Raw genomic sequence first — 22,744 nt, 5'->3', positions numbered from 1 at the left:
TTTCCCATGTAGAGATCAACTTAAAGCTTCAGGAAAGGATCTACATTTTAAACAGAATAAAAAATAAAATAATCTGTCAATGTTAACAGCAAGACTTTGTATTGCACGTTCTTGGGAAAATTCTCCTGGGGAATTGTGACACAGTAAAATATGGACTATCCTTGAAATGGAAAACCTCTCACACCAAGTATGTACACAAAGGAAGCACTTTTTAGCACACTCCAAGGTGGAGGCCAGCATCTTTAGCTAGGTTTTCTGAAAATTAACCTGCTCCTGAATAGTAATGGAACATGTAATATGTTAATGTTAATACTCACTCTGTATTCAGACAAAACCATGAATTAAACCCTCTAAGCCACAGACGCCATTTTTCTGGGTGGGTGCTCCACCCCCACTCCATCCCAAGGCCCCGGCCCCACTTTGCCCCCTCCCCCCAGTGCCCTGCCCTCTCTCCACCTCTTCCCGCCCCTGCTCTGTCCCCTCCCCCCAGTGCCTTCTGCCCACCGCCGAACAGCTGATCAGCCCACTGAACAGCTGATCGCCAGGTGGCTGCTGGGTGCTGAGCACCCACTATTTTTTTCCACGGGTGCTCCAGCCCCGGAGCACCTACAGAGTCAGCACCTATGCTCTGAGCAGTCATGTATTGGAAAGCCACTAGCAACTCTTGGAAGCCACTTGTTAGAAATCTGTCCCCTGAATTAAATTAGCTTGTGAATTGCCATCCTGGATCACATCAATGGTCCCTTTAATCCAGTATTTTGTTTCTGATGGGACCAGTAGCAGATACAATTGAGGCTACTCTGCAAGCACCTGCACCTTCTCACCAGATGTGTTACACAGTTATGTAGGGAGGCCTTTGTGAAAATTTTGGCAACGTACCTTGGAGTTTGACCTTGGGAAGAACTGAGGATTGAGTCAATTGTCAGCAAATCAGAACTCTATTTTGTCCCATTAAATCAGGTTAATGAGTATGTTTTAAATAACATTAATTTTTCTAATGTCTACTTATACTATTAAGAAGTAATTCAGCTACTAAATTTATGGCTCCTGCCATGACACTAATGCCCATATTTTAGGAAGTTGTACGCTGTTGCAGCAATGTCACTCTTTAGAAGAAGTAGGTATTGATATCATTGATTATAATATACTTCTTTAGGAGGTTCTTTGTGGAGGTTGGAGTTCATGCTCTGAGGTGCTGAGTGCCTCCTGAGAGGAGCTGAGTTGGCCTCCAATCCCGCTTATGTCTCGGGGATTAGAGTGCACTCAGCATGATCTGACCCTTTGTGCCCTACACTCCAGAAACTATCCATTCAATTGCAAACACACAAACACACACACTCATAAATAGTCTCAAAGTAAATGATATATTCTAGTGCAGTGTAGTACAATAACTCCGGATTTCTTTTTCCCTGTAAAGCTACAGCTCTTTGGTGCTGATTGGGTTGAAGTGTTTTTAGGCAAGGATGTTCTGTCACTTACGTAGAAGAGGCTGAATATATAAAGAATTCTGTATTAAAACAAACGATGATGATTATTGCATGGCAAATATGAAAAGAAACACGGGTCTTTAAAATCACTCACTCTGATTAGGTGGCACACTTTTCTTCTGTGTCACATATACTGCTCTGCATATCAAATGCACTGAAAAATCATTTTGAACCTCTGCAGAGGGCTTAGACTTCTTTTTTAAATTTCAGCAGGAGTGTAAGTCTTTAAATGAATTGTATTGTTTCTCCCCACCCCTTGACACAAGCCCAAGTTAATTAGGTTGTGAGCTTGCTCCGAGGGTTATGCGTCAGAGGTTCTAATATGCAGTTCTTGTAGTTTTATGTCAGCTTCCAGATTTTTTTCTCCAGTATCCTCCTCAGTTTCCCCTTTGATTTTCTGTAAAACACTTCTGCCTAGCACAGCACCACCACCCCTCAAACCCAAACCCTACCAAACTCCTGAATCTTCCAGCACAGGACAACACATACACAAGGCTCATTTACATTTGTTCGCCTTATAATTGTAATGACCTTCGGCAAAATTGGAGCCCCTGTCTTCAGCAGTGCATGGAGAACTTGAATGTGAACTGTCCTCCTCCTTCAGTCCCATGGGTGGAGGTTGAGATCTGGCCTTTAGTGGCCTCCTGGTTGGACCTACCATTGGAATGGGAGAGCAAAGGCAGTCCATGAATTGTTATGTCTATATGGCAGAGATTCCCAATGTGCTTGTGCCTGCAGTTGACTTTGTCACATTTACATCATTGTTCTGGTCTACTTTGGCCAGTTTGGGTTGCTTGATAATGAAACAAAGTACTCACTTTCCTTTCTCCTGGCTTCACTCTGGTCCTGGAGATGTGAGTATTACCTCCTCAGTATCTCCAACCTCTGCTTGCCTCAGAAGGGAGGGTCCAAACTTGAAAAGTCCATACTCCAGCCCTCTATATGATAGCAAAATATGCTACTACTAGGCCACAAAGCTGACTTGAAACCTAAAGGTACAACTGGAGCTAACAATACCTGTGTGTGTGATAAGTGTTGGCAAATATTAAATTTTTAAATGACAACCACACTACTAATTTCCAGCAATTAAAAAAAAACTATTTGACAGACAGCATGCAAGAAAAATCCAATCTAATCAAGCAGCTGTGCAAAGTCTTGAGCTAGCTTCTTTCTTATGTGAATATAACTAATTTAGAAAAGTGAAGAGTAGAAGCTGAAAAAGACTGAGCAACAGCTGCCCATACAGCTCTGTGTAGCATGAATGTTGGCAAATGTGCAGTGTCATATCTTATAGACTTTGTTGAAGCTTGCTTTTCTGTGTGACATACCAAAGACAATGAAACCCAGTATCTGATGAGACTATGTTATTCCTGCTTGATTTTCAATACGCATTATATCAAGCTTCTAATGTATTTGTCTGATTGGTTTACTACATATTCTATCAAACTTAAAATATATTTTGAGTTCACTATACTTCATATTCCTCCCATTAAACTTTAATAAATTCAAATGTAATCTTTAATCTGTAATGCAGTTTCATTTTATTCAGTGCAATATATCATTTCTTCGGGGGGGGGGGAGGAAATTGGTCAGTATTACTAATAAGCTTTTTTATATGCTTCAGTAATTCTATTACATTATAAAAGCACTTGATAGGAGATATTTATGTATTTCCGTTATACAGTCTGATTTGTGGTGATCTTTAAATTGCCTGCTGTTTTGTATCAAATGTCTATCAAAAGATTCTGGGAGTAAACATTTAAACATGTGACTGAAAACAAAATCTGTTCATGGTTTATGCTGGTTTAGTTTAAAGGCTCAGTAGTTTATGCTGTCCCAATACAGTTTTTAGGATTTAAATCAATGCTGGGTATCAGGGAGTTCTCAAGCTCATTGACGTCAAAGGGAGCTATTATAGACCACATCAGTAATCTGTCCATACCAGGCTTTGGTCTCATGTTGGTACCAAGGGATTTGGGAGCCTGGATTGCTGGGTCCTATTCCTATCCCTGCCACTGACTCTCTGTATGATCTTGGGCAAGTGATTTAAGTTCTTTGTCCTCATCTGCAAAATGAAGACAATGCTACTTACCTACCTCACAGGGTTGTTGAAAGTGTTAATTAATTAATGCTTGTAAAGTGCTTAGAGATCACTGGATGAAAAGGCACTATACTAGTGGGAAGCATTATTATATTATGTAAATATTAACTGCGATTTTTTTTCTTTCTTTTAGATTATTACTCTAAGAGACTATATTCCAAAAATCATTGGCCCAGAGGCTTTTAATCAGTATCTTGGTCTGTATAAAGGCTATGATCACAAAATAAATCCCACGGCTTCAAATGTTTTTTGTACAGCTGCTTTTCGATTTGGTCATGCAACAATACACCCAATAATAAAGAGACTTAATGCTCAGTATCAAGATGACCCAGACCTCCCAAATCTTCATATGCATGAAGTTTTTTTTAGTCCCTGGAGGCTCATTAAAGAAGGTATGTTTTTATGTGGATTACATCTTTTCACATTATTGCAGCATTTTTCAAACTTCTTCCTAATTGCATTTCAAAATCTTATAAAATCAAGAACATTCATTTAATTGCATCATTGGTTCAGGTTGTTGAACAGTGCCCAAAGAATTAATGTCAACTGGGAAAATTTATTTTTGTTAACTAGTCTTTTGAACCTCACAAACACTGTTCTTTAGAAACATCTCATCCATCTCATATAATCAGTCTGTTAGCAATGTTTCTGCTGTCTTAAGAAACAGACAGGGCCTCTTAACTGCATTATTGTTTTCTATCATTGTTTTGTTTGAATTTAAAGTCATTTAAGGTGAATAATTTTAAAAATATACAGTGAAAAGTGCATGTAGAAATGTTAAGAAAATTTATAAAGATTTTGTTTTCACATGTACTTTGACACTGCATTGGTTTTATGTTTTAAAGGAGGTTTGGACCCTTTACTAAGAGGTATTCTAGCAAAGTCAGCAAAACTACAGATGCAGGATCAAATGATGAATGAAGAATTAACAGAAAGGCTTGTTGTATTGTCCAATAATGGGTCACTGGACTTAGCATCATTAAATTTACAGCGTGGACGTGATCATGGACTCCCAGGTCTATTACTTTTTTCTAGATTTTCTATGCTAACGATTGAGACATCACTACTTGTATTTGAAGCATACTGGCAATTTACCAATATGGTTATTAAGTGACAGCTATGGCTAGTTAAACAGAGGCGTTACCCACATCTCTTTTAGAGTAAACAAACAAGAGTAAAAAGTAGCTATAATGAAGACAAGATATTCACTAGTATTAGACCTGAAAACAATGTCCTTAGTTTGAAAGGGACAAACCATAATACAGGGGGTTACTGTATGTATCTGGAGTGGCTTTTTAGTAACTATGACTTTTATTAGAATTAGTCAACATTTTTCAAATCTCATACTTTTACATTTTATTTTAAAAAAATCACAATTGTAACAATTTTCCCCTATGCTTTTCAATGAGCTCTACTATTAGGTTTTTCTAAAAATGAAGGACAACCATAAACCTTCCGTTTAAATTATTTTTATTTGAGCTTAAGGAGAAAAATATGGAAAAAGCAAAGTAGTCTCTATGGGCTGGGCTACACTGCAGGTGCACAATGTAATTCCCGCTTCAGGCGAACATAGAAGCACTAGCTTTGATTGTGCGAGTGCACTAAAAATAGCAGTGTGGCCACAGCAGCATGGGCAGCAACCTGAGCTAGCCACTCGAGTACTGTCCCATCCGATATCCTATGTATGTACTTGGGTTGCTAACGTAAGCTGCTGCCACAGCTGCATTGCTATTTTTACCATCCACGATCAAAGCTAGAGCACGTATGTATAGGTGAGCTGGGTATTACATCACTAAGGACAGTGCAGACATACCCAAAAGGAAATTCATAGTGTGTGTATGTGTTTCTTCTGTCTCTGCAAACAGACAGAGCTCTTAGAAATGGAGAAGTGCAGTGCACAGAAAACAAAGGCACTGAAGTGTCTAACTCTCAGTGGCTGAAGCAGACATAGGGAAATCCAGAGCCATGATCAAGTATTGTGTGGGTGGTCTGGTAGCCGGGAGGGCAATCGGTATTAGAGTTATTCCCAAGCAATGGTCAGCATTCTTTCAGGGGGTCAGTAGCTAGGGGATCCAAACCAAGGGGCGAGGTGGCAAGGTAGGATCAGGCAAGGCAGCAGGGCAATGCAGCAAAACAGTTTAGGCAACAACCAGCAGACAATGGCCTGATGCTCAGACAGCTTCCTCTTCCTGTTAGGATCTTTATATAGTCCAGGTATCCCATGGGAATGCTGTCTGTCCTGCCACTCAGGGGCTTCGGGTATGGCTGCTGTGGAGCTGGACACTTAGCACTAAGGCTGCTGGTCAGGGGTGGTGGTTCATCATTATCAGTGTAGCGTGGAGGCTACAAATGCCATCTAAGGACTTCCATGGGCCTGGTTTTGATACCAGTTTCCTGACATTGTCACAGCTACTTATGCTACCAATGTGCTTCCTGAGAAGTATCATTAGATGCCATTGATTCACCAAAATGGTTTTACTTGTTTCGTTTTTCCAGACCGAGAAAGAGAAAATGTCATTTTTATATTATTAAGCAATTCTCATCCTCTCTCATTTTCCCTCGTTCTGGTATCAGCATGACACACTATAACCTCTACTGCTTGCACTGACCTGACCCTGTGTGCATCTGAAATTTGTTCTTCATTCACTCATTTCATTAATTCTAAGAGGCAACTTTGAAGCTGCAGGCCAAATGTAGTAAGACTTTCACAGAGCAGTTATTTTGAGGTCTACGTTTCTTTCTTTAATTAAAAATTAGATTCAAGGTACAAATGAATGGGCTAAGACTTTTCATTCTAAGTTACACTAGCCACAAATTTTTGAATTTTCCTTTTGCTCTATCAAGTCTTCAGAATTTTTAGAAATGGAAATGTTATTTTATGCCTAGTTTTACCTTTACTAACATAATGTAGCTTCAATATATCTAAAAGGCCAGATCTTGCCACCCTTAGTCACACTGAGTAGTACCTCACCCTGTGAATAGGCCCATTGATTTCAACCAATTCTACTAGGTCTATTTTCAGAAGAAGATGCTAGTTGGTGTGAGTAAGGGTATCAGAAGCTGGCACCTATAAATGAGTTAATTTTGAGTGCTATGTTAAACAGTCAGATTTCAAGGCTGATCTCTCTATAAATTTAATATGTTTAGGTTACAATGACTGGCGAGAATTCTGCGGTTTACCAAGACTGGAAACTCAAACTGACCTGAATACAGTAATAGCTAATAGGAAGGTAGCTGAAAAAATCATGGAATTGTACAGCAATCCAAACAATATTGATGTTTGGCTCGGTGGTCTAGCAGAAAACTTCCTCCCAGGTGCGAGAACTGGCCCACTGTTTGCATGTATAATTGGAAAGCAAATGAAAGCCCTAAGGGAAGGTGACCGGTAAGTGTATTTATACTGTTTATTTGTACGTAGCACCTCAAAGGGTGCTGCGCACTTCACAGATATGAGAAGACAGGTCCTTGTCCCTTATAAAAACATTATGACAAAGGAGGGAGGAAAGAGGAAAAAGTACATGCATTTTTAACATATTAATCCCCACCCGCACTTTTTATTGTTCCTTAATCCCTTGTTTACCAGTTTCTCTTTTTATTTTTTCCTGAACCTTCTCTCTGTTCTTCCTTTTGTTTGTTTTTGGGCATGATTCCTACCAGCAAGGAGACCACTCCTGTGGCATATTACGAATACACTGCAATCCCATGCTGCTGTTCAGCTGGCTAATACCTCCTGCACAGTACCTATATGAGACTTAAATGGTGCAAAAAAATCTTGTGCAAGTGTGAAACTTCATCCTAGGGAAAGAGAGTTTTACCTGTATAAGAACTGCAGGCTCAGGCTCTGAATAAACGCAAGATTCAGTCGTAGTAACATAAAAACAGTCCATTTTAATGGATTTTAGAATATACTGGAATTTTTTATAAATAGATGCTACTTGTAAATGTAAGGAATGTGCAAAAGGGTCCACACAATCAAATACAGCTGGATTCACTCCTACCAGCCCTTAAGGGACTAATCCTGATTTGTCTAAGGAGACCCATTTTATATTATTTTTAGACCTTTCAGGCCAGAGTCGCATTTAGATTAAGTCTCTTACACCCACATTAAAGCCCCTTTATCGTGCTGGAGTGATGTAACATCTCTGTGATGTACATAAAAATCTAGCCCATAGGGTTTAAATGTGGACTTCAAAAAATTTTAATTAACTCAAAGAATGTCACACAAACAATGAAATGTTGTTAAATGTTGTGCCATTTTTATGATCATGACAAACAGCTCACACAGACTTGTTTTAAACACCATTTCAACTCTTCTGAATCATTTAGAATTTTACTAGCATTAGCACAGTATGAGAATGTTAGATATGATAGTTTTTATTGTCCCTTATTTTGAGTATATGAAACATATCTGAGATTAAATAACATATATGCTTAATTCTGCCATCTCTCTGACCTTTCCCCACTGAAGTTGGCTTCTTTACAGATTTAACCTCTAAAAATAGCAGATCAAATGTAGTAGTGGTTTGGCTGCTAATAATAAAAACGCTCACTTCCTTCAAGGAAGTTTGAAAAGCTATGGGACTGTAGAGACAGCGCATAGTTTTGAGGTGGGACTTAGAGTGAATGTTGGTAAGACCAAGGCTATAATAAGTGAGGAGGAGGACTCACCATAAAGGAAATTACAGGCACAGAGCTTAGAAGAGTGAAAGAATTTAAATGCCTAGGATCAGTGGTTGCTGACAAAGGTGCCCTCTTGAGCTTAGTCTGGAGAGGAGAAGAGTGAGGGGGGACATAACCATCTTCAAGTAAGTAAAATGTTGTTATAAAGAGCAGGATGATAAATTGTTCTCCTTAACCACTGAGGGGAGGACGAGAAGTAACAGGCTTACATTGCAGAAAGAGAGATTTAGGCTAAACATTAGGAAAAACTTCCTAACTGTAAGGGTAGTTAAGCACTAGTACAAATTACCTAGGGAAATTTTGGAATCTCTGTCATTTATCTCCATCATGAGAGGTTTTTAAGAACTGCTTAGACAAACACTTGTCATGGATGGTCTAGAGATAACACTTAGTCCTGCTTCAGGGCAGGAGACTGGACTAGATGACCTATCAAGGTCCCTTCCAGTCCTATATTTCTATGCCCGACATTGTACCAACGCTACTTGATGCAAATGGTGTGAGCTGACCCCAGTTCTCTTTGATAAAAAGATGCCAATAAAGTTTGAAGATATAGTCTAAGGGTACCTCTACACTGCAAAAAAAAAAAAAAAAAAAGATTATCAACAAGATTCAGAGCCAAGTTCAACTGAGTCAGGCTCACAGGTCTCTGGTTGGGGGTTTAAAAATAATAGTATGGACTTTGCTGCTTGGGCTGGAGCTTGGCTCTGAAACCCAGCAAAAGGGGTGAGTCTCAGAGCCCAAGCAGCAGTGTCTGCACTGCTACTTTTAGCCCTGTGGTGCAGGCTGCAGTCAGCGGATCTAGTCTCTGAACTCGCTCCCATGAGGCCTTTTTTATTTTTGTTAGTGTAGACAGACCCTAAAACTGTAATTTGACCCATCCTAATGTATGTAACTGAGATTTTACCAGACACAGGGAAAGAAATCATTATGCTCTCCACCATGGAAATGAAGATGTTGAGATGGTCAAATGTTTGGACACTCCATGATAGGAAATGAAAGGAGGTTGTGAGGGACCTAATGCTGGTTGCCCCAACTGAAGAGAAATATAGGGAAGCTAGGCTATGTTGGTATAGACACGTCCAGTGGAGACCTGAAAGCAATATTTTTTGTAGAGTGGCCCTTGTGATGATTGTGGACAACCAATGGAGAGGCCAAAGATTCATCCATGGACCAAATATCAGCAGACCAGTTGCACAACAGCAAGGTGTACAATCATGAGTTCTGGAAGAAGGCTATACAATTTTTTGACCGTGACTAGGAAAGCATCAAGAAAGAAGAAGATTGTATAGACAGACTGTGATAACAAGTTGATTGATAAATACTGAAGAAACATAGATTCATGTAATGTTTTGTTTTGGTTGTCACCCCTCTAGGGGAGTGAAAGGAAAAGTCTATTATTTTTTAATTTAGTGACTTTGGTTTAGTGATACAGAGCTCAGGTAACGTGATGATTCATATATTGATTGAGATACCAGTTAACAAGCAGTTCAAGATATCAGTTCCCAGATATTGATTTAAGATGATAAATCAGAATTGACCAAGATTTCTGACTGGTTGAACTCTATCCTGGTAGGATCAGAATCTCTCAGCTACATGACTAAAATTGAAATTGTTGCCTTTTGAATTGGCCAAAACAAGTCCACACTTTAAATCCAATAGAGTCATTTAGAAAAAAATGTTTCTGCTCCATCTGGAGTTACTCCTTTATCCCTTGCCTTTTCCTATTCAAATGCTTCACCCTGTGGTGGGATTCAGAAAGAGGCAAAAATTCTGCAGCTGATCTTTCGGCTTTCTGGTTGTAGACTATACTATGGCTTGTCACGTCTGAATTCATTGTTACCCCTAAGATGAACATCTCCCTCTCAAGTTCATTTATTTATACATTGGTGACGTGTCCTGTAGCATATGTTTAATAAATTCTGTATTGTGGAGACATGTAAGTTACAAATGCATAGTCTGACTTCTGGTACATGTAACACTGAGCATGAGGGGTACAAGCAATTTACCTTCAATTTCTCTTCTAAGATATAACTTTTATATTTATTATGTTTAATTAATGAAAAGCAATAACCGATTACCAGGTCTGCATATATGAATAGTGATAATCCTTGTGTTGAAAATATCTCCATTCTTTATGGCTTGGAGGGTATTTGATTTCTTGGTGGGTGGAGGTTGATAGTGAAGGAGGGAAGAATTCAAGAGCAGTGTCAAATGGTTCTTCCCCACTCAACCTGTTGAACATACTCTCACCCCTCCACCCCTCCAGTTCATTAGTCTAATAGATAACTTCCTCTCCTGATGTCAGAACCACCTCTTTTAGATTCTCCTCCCCACCCCTTTTACACCTCTTGAAGATTTCACCCTCTTGATCTTGCTAATTTTAAGGGATGGTTCTTAAGGTGCCCCTGTCAGGGAAAAAGGGTTCAGACCTTGGTCCTGCCAAGTGCTGAGCACTCCTGTAAAATACTAAGCACGCTCATCTCCATAGGAGCTGAGGGTGTTTAGCATGTTGCAGGCGAACTGAGCACTTTGCAGGATTGAGCCCATAACAGGTTTTACACTGGGCACATAAATCTTCAACCAATGTAGCTGTTGTTGTATTGCCGTTAGACAGTGCATATTCCTTAACTGTGTTTTGATGAAATGCTTATTTTTTGTCTCGTAATAATAGTGCACTCTGCAAACAGAAATAATTAACTCCTGGAATGTAATCTTTTTAACAAGCACCTACCGATCTTTGCAGATTTTGGTGGGAAAACAGTCATGTTTTCACAGAAACTCAAAGGCATGAACTAAGAAAACATTCTTTGTCCCGTATAATCTGCGATAACACAGGCCTCTCAGAAGTGCCACTGGATGCCTTTCAACTTGGGAAGTTTCCTCAAGACTTTGAGTCATGTGACAATATACCAGGAATAAATTTAGAAGCGTGGCAGGAAAGCAATCAGCAAGGTAATGTGAGAATTAAGCATCTTTACTAAACGGGTAGGAAGGATGGTCCAGTGACTAGAGAGTTGCCCAGAACTTGAGAGACATGAGTTCAAGTCCCTACTCTAACATAGATTTTCTGTAACTTTAGGCAAGTCACTTGGTCTCACTATACCTCAGTTCCCCATTTGTACAAAAATAGTGCTTCCATACTGCATTGAGATGTTTTGAACATAAATACATTAGCGATTGTGAGGCACTGCAGTAATAAGGGCGACATAAGTACCATAGATAGTTAATATAGGTAATAATTGTACAGTACTCACCATTAAAAAGTCAACAGTTAACAAGAGTCACCACATACTGATATCCTAAATACTGCACTGAGGTCCTTAAAAGCTCCTACTTAACTTGAGGCACATGAGTAGTCCCACTAAAGTCAACATAGAGTAGACATGGAGAGTGATGTGCGAGAGATAAAACTAGTAAAGCTGAAATGTATCTTTAACTCATAATGTGTCCTTTTTATATTTCTAGAGGAAACATGTGGATTCCCAGAGGGAGTAGCAAATGGAAACTTTCTATATTGTTCAGAATTTGGAAAATCCATGGTGATTTACTCATGTCAACATGGGTACGAACTCCAAGGAGAAGAACAATTAACCTGTACAAGCAGAGGATGGAATTTTCAACCACCAGTTTGTATAGGTATCTGTATTCACACATCTGACTCTGTAATGACCAAGACTAATACGATTCACCAAAAATAAAAATTTCTTATTATTTCCTGTTAAAAAATAAACTATTTCAAAACTCCTTTCCCTTTCCATGCTCTGGCAACCACAGAAGCTGTTGTATATGGTGAAAAGATAGCTAACCACCTGAGGTGGTATTGTTGAGACTCCACAGCTTCTTCACACTTCCCTTCCCAGCTGCAGAATCTCAGACTCCTCCAGTCCTGATCCAGCAACTGGGTTTATGCAAATGATACCAAAGGAAACTAACTAGTAAAAATGAACTATCAAACTAGCATGAAGCTCTGTAGCTCCCGGTGGGAATCTCATAAGGGGAAAGAAGTGAGAGATGTACATTCCCTCTTCCTACAGCCAGAATCATAATAACAGCTAGGGTCCGTTCCAGGCAGTTTTCTGGTGCTGTTTCAGTGGAAACTCTCCCCTACATGACTAGTACAGAACCAGTAGCCTATCCAGCCAGCCAGTTAGTGAGGCAAGAGCTACAAACATAAGAATTTTGATCTTAAAACAAAAAGGCAAAATGTTTTTGTTTTAATAATAATAAGCCCCCAACAGGTTTACTGAAGTGCTATAAGTATTGAAACTTGAAACATACAGCTGATTGAAAAATGGTAAAGATATTTTTTCTTGTTCATTCAGCAATTTTAATGAATGTTTATTACAATTTTCAGGGGCAGGCTTTTGTTTATCTACCTTCTTCTTCCCATTTCTCCCCTTCTCCCCCCCCCCCCACACACCTTTTTTCTTTGAGGGGAAGGAAATGGGGAGAGAGAGAAAAAAGGAGCATTGCAAACATTGCATTAATGGAATTTCACTATATGTGAGTTTACTTTATGCAGGATTCTACACCCTCTGTGTGCTCATCTTTGTGAGTTTATATAGACTCAAATGGTTCAGACTTCATGAGAACACTCAAGAAAATGAACCCTGAAAAAGGCCATATTTAGGAATACTTAATGGATGGTGGCAAATTCATTTGAATGCAAGTGCTATAGTTGATCCTCAATAAATCTGTTTATCAGCATGTCTATGGGAGTGGAATAAAAAGCTTTTTACTTTAAATGTATGCCATATATAGAAAAATCAAATGAAATCTGCAGCTTTCTCCTTTATTCAAATCCTACTTATCCATTGAGTTCCACCCACATAAATACCATATAAAGAAATAAAGCTGTTAAATGAATTATAATAATTCTTTTTCAATAGATTAATGTTCTGGCGGCAAACTGAATGACTAAATTACATGAATGACTCATTTCTTGTCCTAGTTTTTGTTAATATGTTAAGTAATGTCAACAAAAGGCTGTATATCTGCTATAGGAAAACAAGCAGTATAATAAACACTGCATTTATTAAAAGAAAACCATCAAAACCCACTTAATGCAGATACTACTTGAGTTTTACAATAGGAAGCTCTTACTTTGTTACATGCCTGTCTGGGCAGTGTGTTTCGAGTCTTTAAATATAGTACTGTAAGTTAAGAATAAATCAAGTAATTAAATCAACAAGGCATTTCTGAAGATGGTTTCAAAATTATACACATTTCTGGGCTAAAAGGGGGGTCTAATGGCAAGAGTATACGACTGATAGCACTGTACCCAGGGGAAGGTTCACAGGAAAATTGAAAACACCAAGAAGTTTCGTGGTGAATGTGTATGTGTGTGCAAGATCATCTAATGTTATGCACGGTGCTTTCAGAAATTCAATAACTTGCAGTTTATAACTTGGAAAGGTCCATAGCTTAACTTTTAGTAAACCACCACAAATTATTTTATTTTTTTTTTTTGGTCATTTCCAACAGTAAAAAGTTACACATAATTGCTTTGCAATTTTGCCCGCATATAAGAAAGGAGTCAAATTGAATTTATTAATATGTATTTCATTTTTAGTGCACAAATATCCTTCTCTTTGGAATACCTGTTACAGACAGTTGATGTGTACAAGAATGTAGTGAATGAGTCTCTTAGTTTCTGGCTTTCTGTTATCAATGTGTTTCCACTTTATAGACATCAATGAATGTGAAAACCAAATTAATCTATCTTGCCACACATCTGCTAAATGCATTAACACCATAGGCGGCTACCAGTGTCTCTGCATGGATCCTTACGAACTGGCAGAAGATGGAAGAACGTGCTTAGGTAATGTAATGATCCCTCCGTCCATTAAAACTGTTCCAGTGGTCTGAATGTGCAAATTGTAAACAACATGATTTGTTATACAAAATACGTTGTTAACAGATTAAATTTTATATATATAAACATACACAGAGAGAGAGAGAATTTAAACAATCAGACTTATAAAGATACAATCAGATTTTCTCAGGCAAAGTCAGAGTATTGAATATATACACACAGCTGTCACCCTTCAAATTTACAGTCTAAACCTCAGCATTTGCACTATTCCTTAGTTATGCCCCAAGATAGTATTTGACTACTACCTACCAGGGTCAGATACTAGATAAGGAATACTGATATTAATGAGGTAACACTATCAAGTCATCAAAGTGGAAAGTTTTTAAGACCAACATGAGCTTTAGAATACACAAACTTCCCTTTAAGAGAAGAGATGCAATAGTAATAATAATTATCCATGGGTTGTAGCAAAATACTTGCATGTAGTTAGTTGTTAAGCCTATGGAAACTTGAATAAATGCCTGTATATTCTAGATTTCTCTTGGTCATTGTTTAGAAAACACACTCACTGTGTTAGATCATTTTCTCTCATTGTTTGAACAAAATTCAGGATGCTAACTCGTTCTTCTAACCTGAGCTGTGGAGCGAGATAAGCAAAGAAAGCTTCAAGCTTTTCACAGAGAGAATACCTCATGCATTGATAGAGAGGTTCAATAGATTCACAGATTTTAAAGCCAGAAATGACCATTATGATTAGTCTGATTTCTCGTATAAACAGGCCATACAATAGTCAATCTCCATACAGTCTTTCTAGCCCATTCAATCCTAGCCCTCTATGCTCAGACAAATGACAGGAGTGGTTTATGTGATTTACCCACCTGTGTATTGAACTGAGGCCGTTAAACCATTTCCTGTTGGCCAGTGAGATGGGTTCAATTTAGCCTTGCTGGTGCATAAGGATGTGAATTGCTACCCCTGTTCCAGTGAGGAGGTCTGCATCTCCATCATTGCATTGCCATCTTCCCCTGGAGCTTCTGCTGGGAAAGGTAGATTTAATTTGAAACAAGATCCATATAATCTCTGCTGGCAGAGTGTGCTCCAGGGATGCATGGACTTAGCGCATGCTGCTGCATGTGAGTCAGTGCTATTCATTTTTGAAGCTGCACTGGCTGGCCAAGTGCCCCTCACCAGATGACTTGTACTTCCACAACTGCTCCATCCTTCTGGCAGAATCCTGCCATGGTCAAGAGCTGAGGACTACTTAAAAGGGCAGTGTACTTTAAGTGGTGTCAGCGTATTTAAAGGGGCAACACACGTCTCTCTCTGTCACACACACACGGTGTGTGTCTGTCTGTCTCTCTCACACACACACACGGTGTGTGTCTCTGTCACACACACACACACTGTCACAGAATCACAGAACACCAGGGTTGGAGGGGACCCCAGGAAGCCATCCAGTCCAACCCCAACTTGAGTGTGTTTCACACTCAGCTCCCAACGCATACTTGTGTTGTTGTTTGTTACTTCTTGATATTTCTTTCAAAGTGTGTTATTTTAGTTTTTTTGACTGGACTATGCATTTCATAATTTTTATTTCTCTCTTAGGCTTAAATTTAATTCTTTGAGTAGTGAGCTCTAAAACGCCTAATCTCTCCTGGCTGGAGTAATTATCCCTATGGTAATTTTTAAAAAATATATATTATATCTAGGTTTTTCATTTCTACTGGTGGCACCCATCCACACATTCCCTCGATATAGTGCACATAACAAAATTCATTCTGCACATGGATGGAAAAAAATTAGAGGGAACACTGTGGAGCCCCTGGATTTTTCTTTTTAGAAATGTCTCTTTGTCTAGTTTCGTGGCTTGCCCACCTTTAGAACTCATAGATCACTGTGGAAAGTCAGTCCTTCTGAGGGTGAAAGGAGAAGGACGAGCTCCCCAAAGTGCCAGCACAGCTCCAGGCTGGAGGGATAGGCAGGTGACAGGGCTAATTCACATTTACAAAATGAAACTTAGGAGTTGGTTATCCCAATTCATTGTTGAAAAAAGGGACATTCAGACTCTTTTGGATGTAAACATAATGTGATGTATTCTTCCAAACTCCAGTTTCTCTCTACATTTAGCACTCTATCTGCTTCAAAACATTCTCTTTTTTTAAAGCAATGGTGTATTTTGTAACATTATTGATGGGCTTTGAATCTCATTGAATGTACAGTTTTAGTCTCCCATTTCACTGCAAACCTCAGTTATGGAACCCTGAAGCCAGTGGGACATTACTTTGAACTGCACAATGAGAATGTCAGCTGATAATACCCCAGTAGAGTCATGCCATAGATTGTTTCCTTGCAAACAGCAAACCGCTTATTGATGCTTGTCAAACTGTGGGGTTTGGGACCATTAATGGTTCTTAGAGCACTTCGAGGTGGTCCATAGAATTGCTTCTTTCATAGTGTTGAAGCATATATCAGTCTGCAAGGAGTAACACATACCGTTGGTTGTGTCATATGCAAGAACTCATACAGGGTTCCCAGATTTTTTTTAACCTACCGAATTGGGAAAAAAGACATCATTCTGTATGCTGTGCAGGTGCTTGTTGTCTGTCTTTGCTGCGTGTTCCTTTAAATTCAGTCATGGGAAAATTTGTGGACTACTCCAGATCCAGAGAGATAAAACTAAATTTCAGATTAACTCAGACAGATTCGATCAGTAGAGTCTGCAGCAACAAAGGGAAGATTTGATGCAAATATATGTGAAGTCCTAGCCCCAGGGAGAAAAAACAAACAGCATAGGTAGAGAAAAGGGAGCAGGGGCATAGTCAGCCAGCCATACTCACTCGAAGTAGGTTTATTTTCATCTTGTATGTGCAACACTGTCATGCTTTACTGTGTAACTACATAGTGTAGCTGTCACAGGTAAGGTATAGGACTGAAAGGATAGAGAAGGGTGGGGGTACACAACAGGATATAGCTTGAGAACCGGATCTGCAAAATTAAAAAAAGAATCACTGTTCTAACGACCTCCCATTTTTCTAACAATTATACACCTCTTAACCCACCCTTGCTAATGTATTCATCCTAACCACACCTCAGAGTGACACCACTAGACATTTCTCTTTCAAATTCCAACTTAAATATCTTCCATGGAACCATCCAGTGCTGCAGTCCTCACCAGTAATGTTCCCACCCCCTTGCCGTTGAGCTGCTATCCAATGTACATCTTTGTTTAACTGATTGCAACAGCCTTGGGCTTTGCCTTTCATTTGTTTGTAAAGTGCATTATATGTTTATGGTGCTGTTGAACGAGCAGTTTCCAGAAGAGAGAGTGTAGATGTCTCAACCCCGCACAAGGATATGAAAATAATATTTAACTCTGTTCTGGTTTGTTGTATAACCGGATATGAGAGGGTTCAGAAATCCTACCTGCTTTCTAAGAGCAGAGAGTGAACTGCCTCTCCAGAGGTCACCTGGATGCACAACAGTGTGGAGCAATGAAGCAGGGCTGGGGGCTGAGGACCCAGTCAGGAACTCAGAGGGACCCTGAGAAGTTCTATGAAAAGGCCTTGGAGGCAGAGCAATACACTCAAGGCACAGACAGATGAGCCTGTGCAAGAAAATTCCCCGATCTTGCGCTCCCAAAGTAGTGTTTCCTGTGCTCTGGAGAACACAGGGACTGCTTGCTCCTTCTGCCTCCAGGATTGGGTCACCATGTTGGGACAAAGACATGACTCCATTCCCTCTCTGTACTGGTCCATGAAACAGGGCTGGCGCATGAGTGGAGAGTAACCTGGGTGGGTGGAACAAATTGCCAACCCCATGCCAATGTGAATGGAGAACTCCTGGCTCCCACCCTGGGGCAGAACAGCTCCATGTTCCTCTATACAGGGATGTGAGATAAATGCTACAATCTAGCTCTCTATATGGGGGGGGAGGTTTGTAATCTGAGCTCTGCCCCTCTATTCCTGATTCTACATTTATTTTTTTTTAAAGTCTGATTCTTTTGCTGAGGCTTATGAACAATGAATGTACCAATAATCACTGGAGTCCAGGGATATTGACTACTGTCATGGTTCAAGTTCAAAACTGTAGAATAAAACCTCATTCGATAATAAATTCCCTGGTCAGCAGGCTCATGTCTCTCTCTCATGCCCCATCTTGCTGAATAATGTGAATTTCTTTATAGTATAACTACCATAAATGTTTTTGAGATTGAGTAATACCTCAGATTCACTTTGGCCAATCAAGCAACAGCTGTTTATTTCTGTTTACTATAAATCAACAGAAATTAGCCTATGGATTTAATCTTTATTGACCGACTTTTTAAGAAGAACACAATCTCTCTCCCTAGGTCCAAGGATTAAACTGCAGGCATTCCACACTTGGGCTGTGATCTCATCAGATTTCATTAGCTAATTACTGTATGGTCAGGTCAATATCTGAAGAGGAAACCTCCTAGGCTCACACTTCTTTATGAATTTGTGCTAAACCCATGTTCCAGCACTATTTTTGAAGGTACTGTGTTCCTGGAGGTCCAACCTTTTGCCGTCCATGTAAAACTAAGGTATTGATCACTTGCAGTAATTAAAGATTCTTTGGCACTTTCCACAAGGATAATGGGTGGTATCTATAAGGTCTTAGCCAAACTCCTATGTGGATAATTATACTCTGCCTACTTATCGTTGCTCATGCAGTTTGAACTAAGTAAAAGGTGTACAGTATTCCTGTGTACTCTTAAAGAGCTCCCTGATCCCAGAGGTGGGTTAAATTTGTAAAACGCTTTGAGATCTTTTTGAATAAAATGCAAAAATTTACATTTGAACTATTATCATTAATTGACAATAGATTACTGTCCTCAACAGCCATCTGTGGTCAGAAAAGACACAGTTTTTATCCAATATACAAAATAATAGACTTAACCTGTGATTTTTCTGTATTGCTTTTAAGTATCATCCAGGTTGTTGGTTGTTTTTTTGGTGGTGTTGATTTCATAATTTTTATGAGAATAGCATTTTTTCAAACTCCAAGTTTTCTGATAAATTTGTAATGAGTTTGTGAACCTCTGTGAGAATGCAACCCATCTCCTCTCTAAACCAACATGCTGATTATCATAGATAAGCAGGTGGAATTTGGAAGTGATTGGAATTTGGGCCTTGTGCAGTTTAGAGTGATTTAAAATTGTGAGAGCACTTCAATCTTCTTAAAAATTTGAAGAGCTCTAGTAATGTTAACTATTCTATGCTGTATATTCATATAACACCTTCACTCCCTTTTTATGGGTACGATTCATCATTAGACCCAAGGCTTTCTTTTCTGAAGTTGGAAACATTTCTCACTCAGTCACAAACCTGTACCAGGAAACTTGATTGGGGAAGTTAAGGAGTTAAATTGTTGAAATGTTCAGCCCACATCTCTCCATTCAGAACAATGATAAATACTGTAACACTGATTTGTTGCTAATCTTTGGTTTATGAGTTCTGCTTTCTTCATTGTCATGGCCTCAAATTAAGGAAGTGACTCAGTGGTATTCAGTCATCCTTTACAAAAATGATGACTGGAATAGGAGATAACAGTACAAAAAGGTAGGAAGAAACCCCTTTGAACCAATAAAAGAAGGAATGTTTAGTGGCCCATGGGTAAGTCTTTTACAAGGAGATTTTCAAAGTATTAAAGGGACGTGTGACTCTTAAATCTCCTGGATGCTTTAAATTAAATCTCTCTAAATTGTCAGTGCTACTAGTGAGTGGTATAATGTGGACTACTTTTACAAATATATATTATAATGCCATGAAAACCCCTCTTTCATGAACTCCCCTTGTAAAAATTCATACAATGGAAACTATGGGGGAATATTTTAGAAGGAAAGGAGTGAAATATAATGAAGAGAATGCCATCCAATGGCAGCAGCATATTGGGGTATATAGCAGAATGAGGGGCAGAATTTTGTGCAGGATAAGATTTTGCCTGTTTTTTCTCTTATCCAAATATCATCTATCTGAATTAGAGATATATCCGAATGGTATATCTTTGATGGACACACAGCTAGACAAGTTACATTTTTTTCAGTATTGTGAATGTTTTATGCTGATCTGAAATTGCCAATTTTCCCATGAATTTCTTATTTGAAATTCAGGTGAGTTTTGCTTTCGTTGTGGGATTAAATTCATAATTCCTCTGGGGTCATGAAGAAATCTCACTAGAACATTTCTGTGCCTTATAGGGCTTTATACCTTACTCTTTGATTCTGGGGATAATCAGCTGAATAACAGCTCCCAGCGTGATATGGCCAAAAGAGCTAATGTGATCCTGGGATGCATAACCAGGGGAATCTAAAATGGTAGAGAGTAGAGGGGTTATTTTACCTCTGTATTTGGCATGGGTGTGACTGTTGCTGGACTACTGTGTCTAGTTCTGGTGCCCACAATTTAAGAAGGATGTTGATAAATTGGAGAGGGTTCAGAGAAGAGTCACGAGAATGATTAAAGGATTAGAACACTTGCTTTATAGTGTTAAACTCAAGGAGCTAAAGCTATTTAGCTTAACAAAGAGAAGGTTAAGGGGCTATGTGACAAGGTGTAAAGACCCCCACAAGGATGAGGAATGTGCAAGAGAGGGCCTGGGGGCAGGGATAGTCCCACCCTTCTGGCCCTGTCAATCATGCATACTAAATTAATAATCCAATCGACTAAATCTTTAGTGCAGAGACAGCATGGACACTGGGAGGCCAGGCTTCTAAATAATACTAAAAACTGATAAATCTCAAGTGTGTTCTGAATGGATCACTTCTAGAGCTTCTCAGCCATTGAAATCAGGACTGGCCAGAAAATGTCAATTCTGTTTCACAAAAAATTTTGAGTTTCAAAAATTATTTCCATTCCAATGCTGAATGAAATGAGACTTTTTGAAATTCTTTGTGAAAAAACACAGGAGAGTGAGACACTCACCCCAGAATAGCCAGTCACCTGGTGGTTAGGGCACTCCTCTGGGAATTGGGAAACTCAGGTTCAAGTCCCTGCTCCAAATCAGGCCATGCTAGGACTTGAACCCTGGTCTTCCATATGCAAGAAAAGTACCCTGATCACCAGGCGACTGGCTATTCTGGGGTGAGTCTCATTCACTCATATTTTGGTTTCAAAGAACCAGCATTTTGCAATGGAAAAATACTTCACTGAAAAATTTCAACCAGCTCTAACTGAAATTTCTGAGACGGTCAGCAGTAATGGTGTCTTTTAAATATATAGAATCTGAACTGAGTCTGCCAACTTATGCAGTGTACTTCTATCCATGTTGGCCCCAGGATAGTAGATAGACAAGGCGGGTGAGGTAATATCTTTTACTGAGCCAACGTCCATTTGTGAGAGAGACAAGCTGTCGAGTCACACAGAGATTTTCTTCAGGTCTCTGTGTGGCATGGAGGTTTGTCTCTCCCACCAACAGAAGCTGGCTCAATAAAAGGTATTACCTCACATTGTCTCTGTGACAACATATGTCAGGCTAATGAACAGCCCTCGATGGTAATGATTTTGACACTGCAAGGGTGTTGAATTCCTTCTTCAGTGGGAGTTTTACCTAATAGAGCACTGAGTAAAATCTGACCAAGGATTTCAGGATTTGACTCATCTGTTTCTCCACCTTCTCTCTGTCTGCTTTGTGGCGCTTTGAATAGGGAGGGAGTAGTCCTTGTGTTCCACTGAATGCAGGGACTACCATTGTGACTTACCTAGATGTAGGCTATGCAAGAAATGATGGAAAACTCCTTATGCCTTTCCTTCCATCTGTGCACCTGTGTCAGTGTGAGGTGCAGAATCTGGCACTCTATTTGCTATATAAGCCTGATTTCTTATAGACTGGATAATCTATGCATTTCAGTATTACAGTATTATTATTTATTTGTATTGCAGAAGCTCTAGCATCATTATGCAGGCAAGAAACACGTAACATGTTCGCTGTCCCCAAAGAATTTACAGTCTAGGTAGAAGATGAGAGACGACAGGTGGAAACAACAGACAAGAGGGGAGGAATCACAAAGGAACAATGAAACAGTTATGATCTGCATGATACACAGCAGTCACATCACACCTGCTGGCTAACCATTATTACGTATGGATTTAAGGCCCGAAGGGACCAATTTGCTGTTTTTTCTGGTGCAAATGAAACATTTTTTTTTTCATGTTTCAGATTCTGGAAGGATTCCTAAAGGCTCTTTAGTCTCTATCATTTTAGGAGTTACTATGGTCAGTGGTTTGGCAGTATTAAGCTGGATAGTAATTTGCCGGTGGTAAGTTTTACTTTTTTTTTTTCACCTATTTTATTGAGAAAAGCAGTCATATTTTTCTTCCCTCTTGAAACTTTCCTTACTTCAGTCTTTTTCTTTCTATATAGCCAAGAGGTGACAGGAAGTTCTCTATCTGTGATCCTCTGTAGTGTGTAATTCTGTCTAATATAACCACTAGATATTCTAGTCTCTTTATTATATTTTTGTAATGAAAATGTGAATAGGCATTATCCCAACTTTGGGTGCTGCAAAGAACATCAGATGGAATTTCAGTGATACCTAAGATTTTTCAGCTAACTAATTTACTTCAGTTGAAATACTATTTCACTAGAGATAAAAATGCTCTGAAAGATGGGAGGAAATAAAGGGTGTATTTGCAAGTGAAGTAC

The 22,744-nt window shown here is 39.2% G+C and overlaps 1 protein-coding gene across 1 annotated transcript in view; it reads left to right on the top strand.

Annotated features, from left to right (window-relative positions):
- TPO (thyroid peroxidase) overlaps window positions 1-22,362 on the top strand; it is a 65,160-nt gene extending 42,798 nt beyond the window's left edge. Inside the window, exons 8-14 of the mRNA XM_048846322.2 lie at window positions 3,722-3,980; window positions 4,434-4,604; window positions 6,736-6,973; window positions 11,012-11,220; window positions 11,734-11,904; window positions 13,958-14,089; window positions 22,259-22,362. Of these exons, the coding sequence (XP_048702279.2) occupies window positions 3,722-3,980; window positions 4,434-4,604; window positions 6,736-6,973; window positions 11,012-11,220; window positions 11,734-11,904; window positions 13,958-14,089; window positions 22,259-22,362 (1,284 nt within the window). The remainder of the gene's footprint in view (window positions 1-3,721; window positions 3,981-4,433; window positions 4,605-6,735; window positions 6,974-11,011; window positions 11,221-11,733; window positions 11,905-13,957; window positions 14,090-22,258) is intronic.
- The last annotated feature ends 382 nt before the right edge of the window (window positions 22,363-22,744 follow it).

Source organism: Caretta caretta, chromosome 3, assembly GCF_965140235.1.
Source record: "Caretta caretta isolate rCarCar2 chromosome 3, rCarCar1.hap1, whole genome shotgun sequence".
NCBI classification, from domain to species: Eukaryota; Metazoa; Chordata; order Testudines; family Cheloniidae; genus Caretta; species Caretta caretta.
The sequence above is the reverse complement of the archived record's forward strand: the minus strand, read 5'-3'. Positions and strand labels throughout refer to the sequence as shown.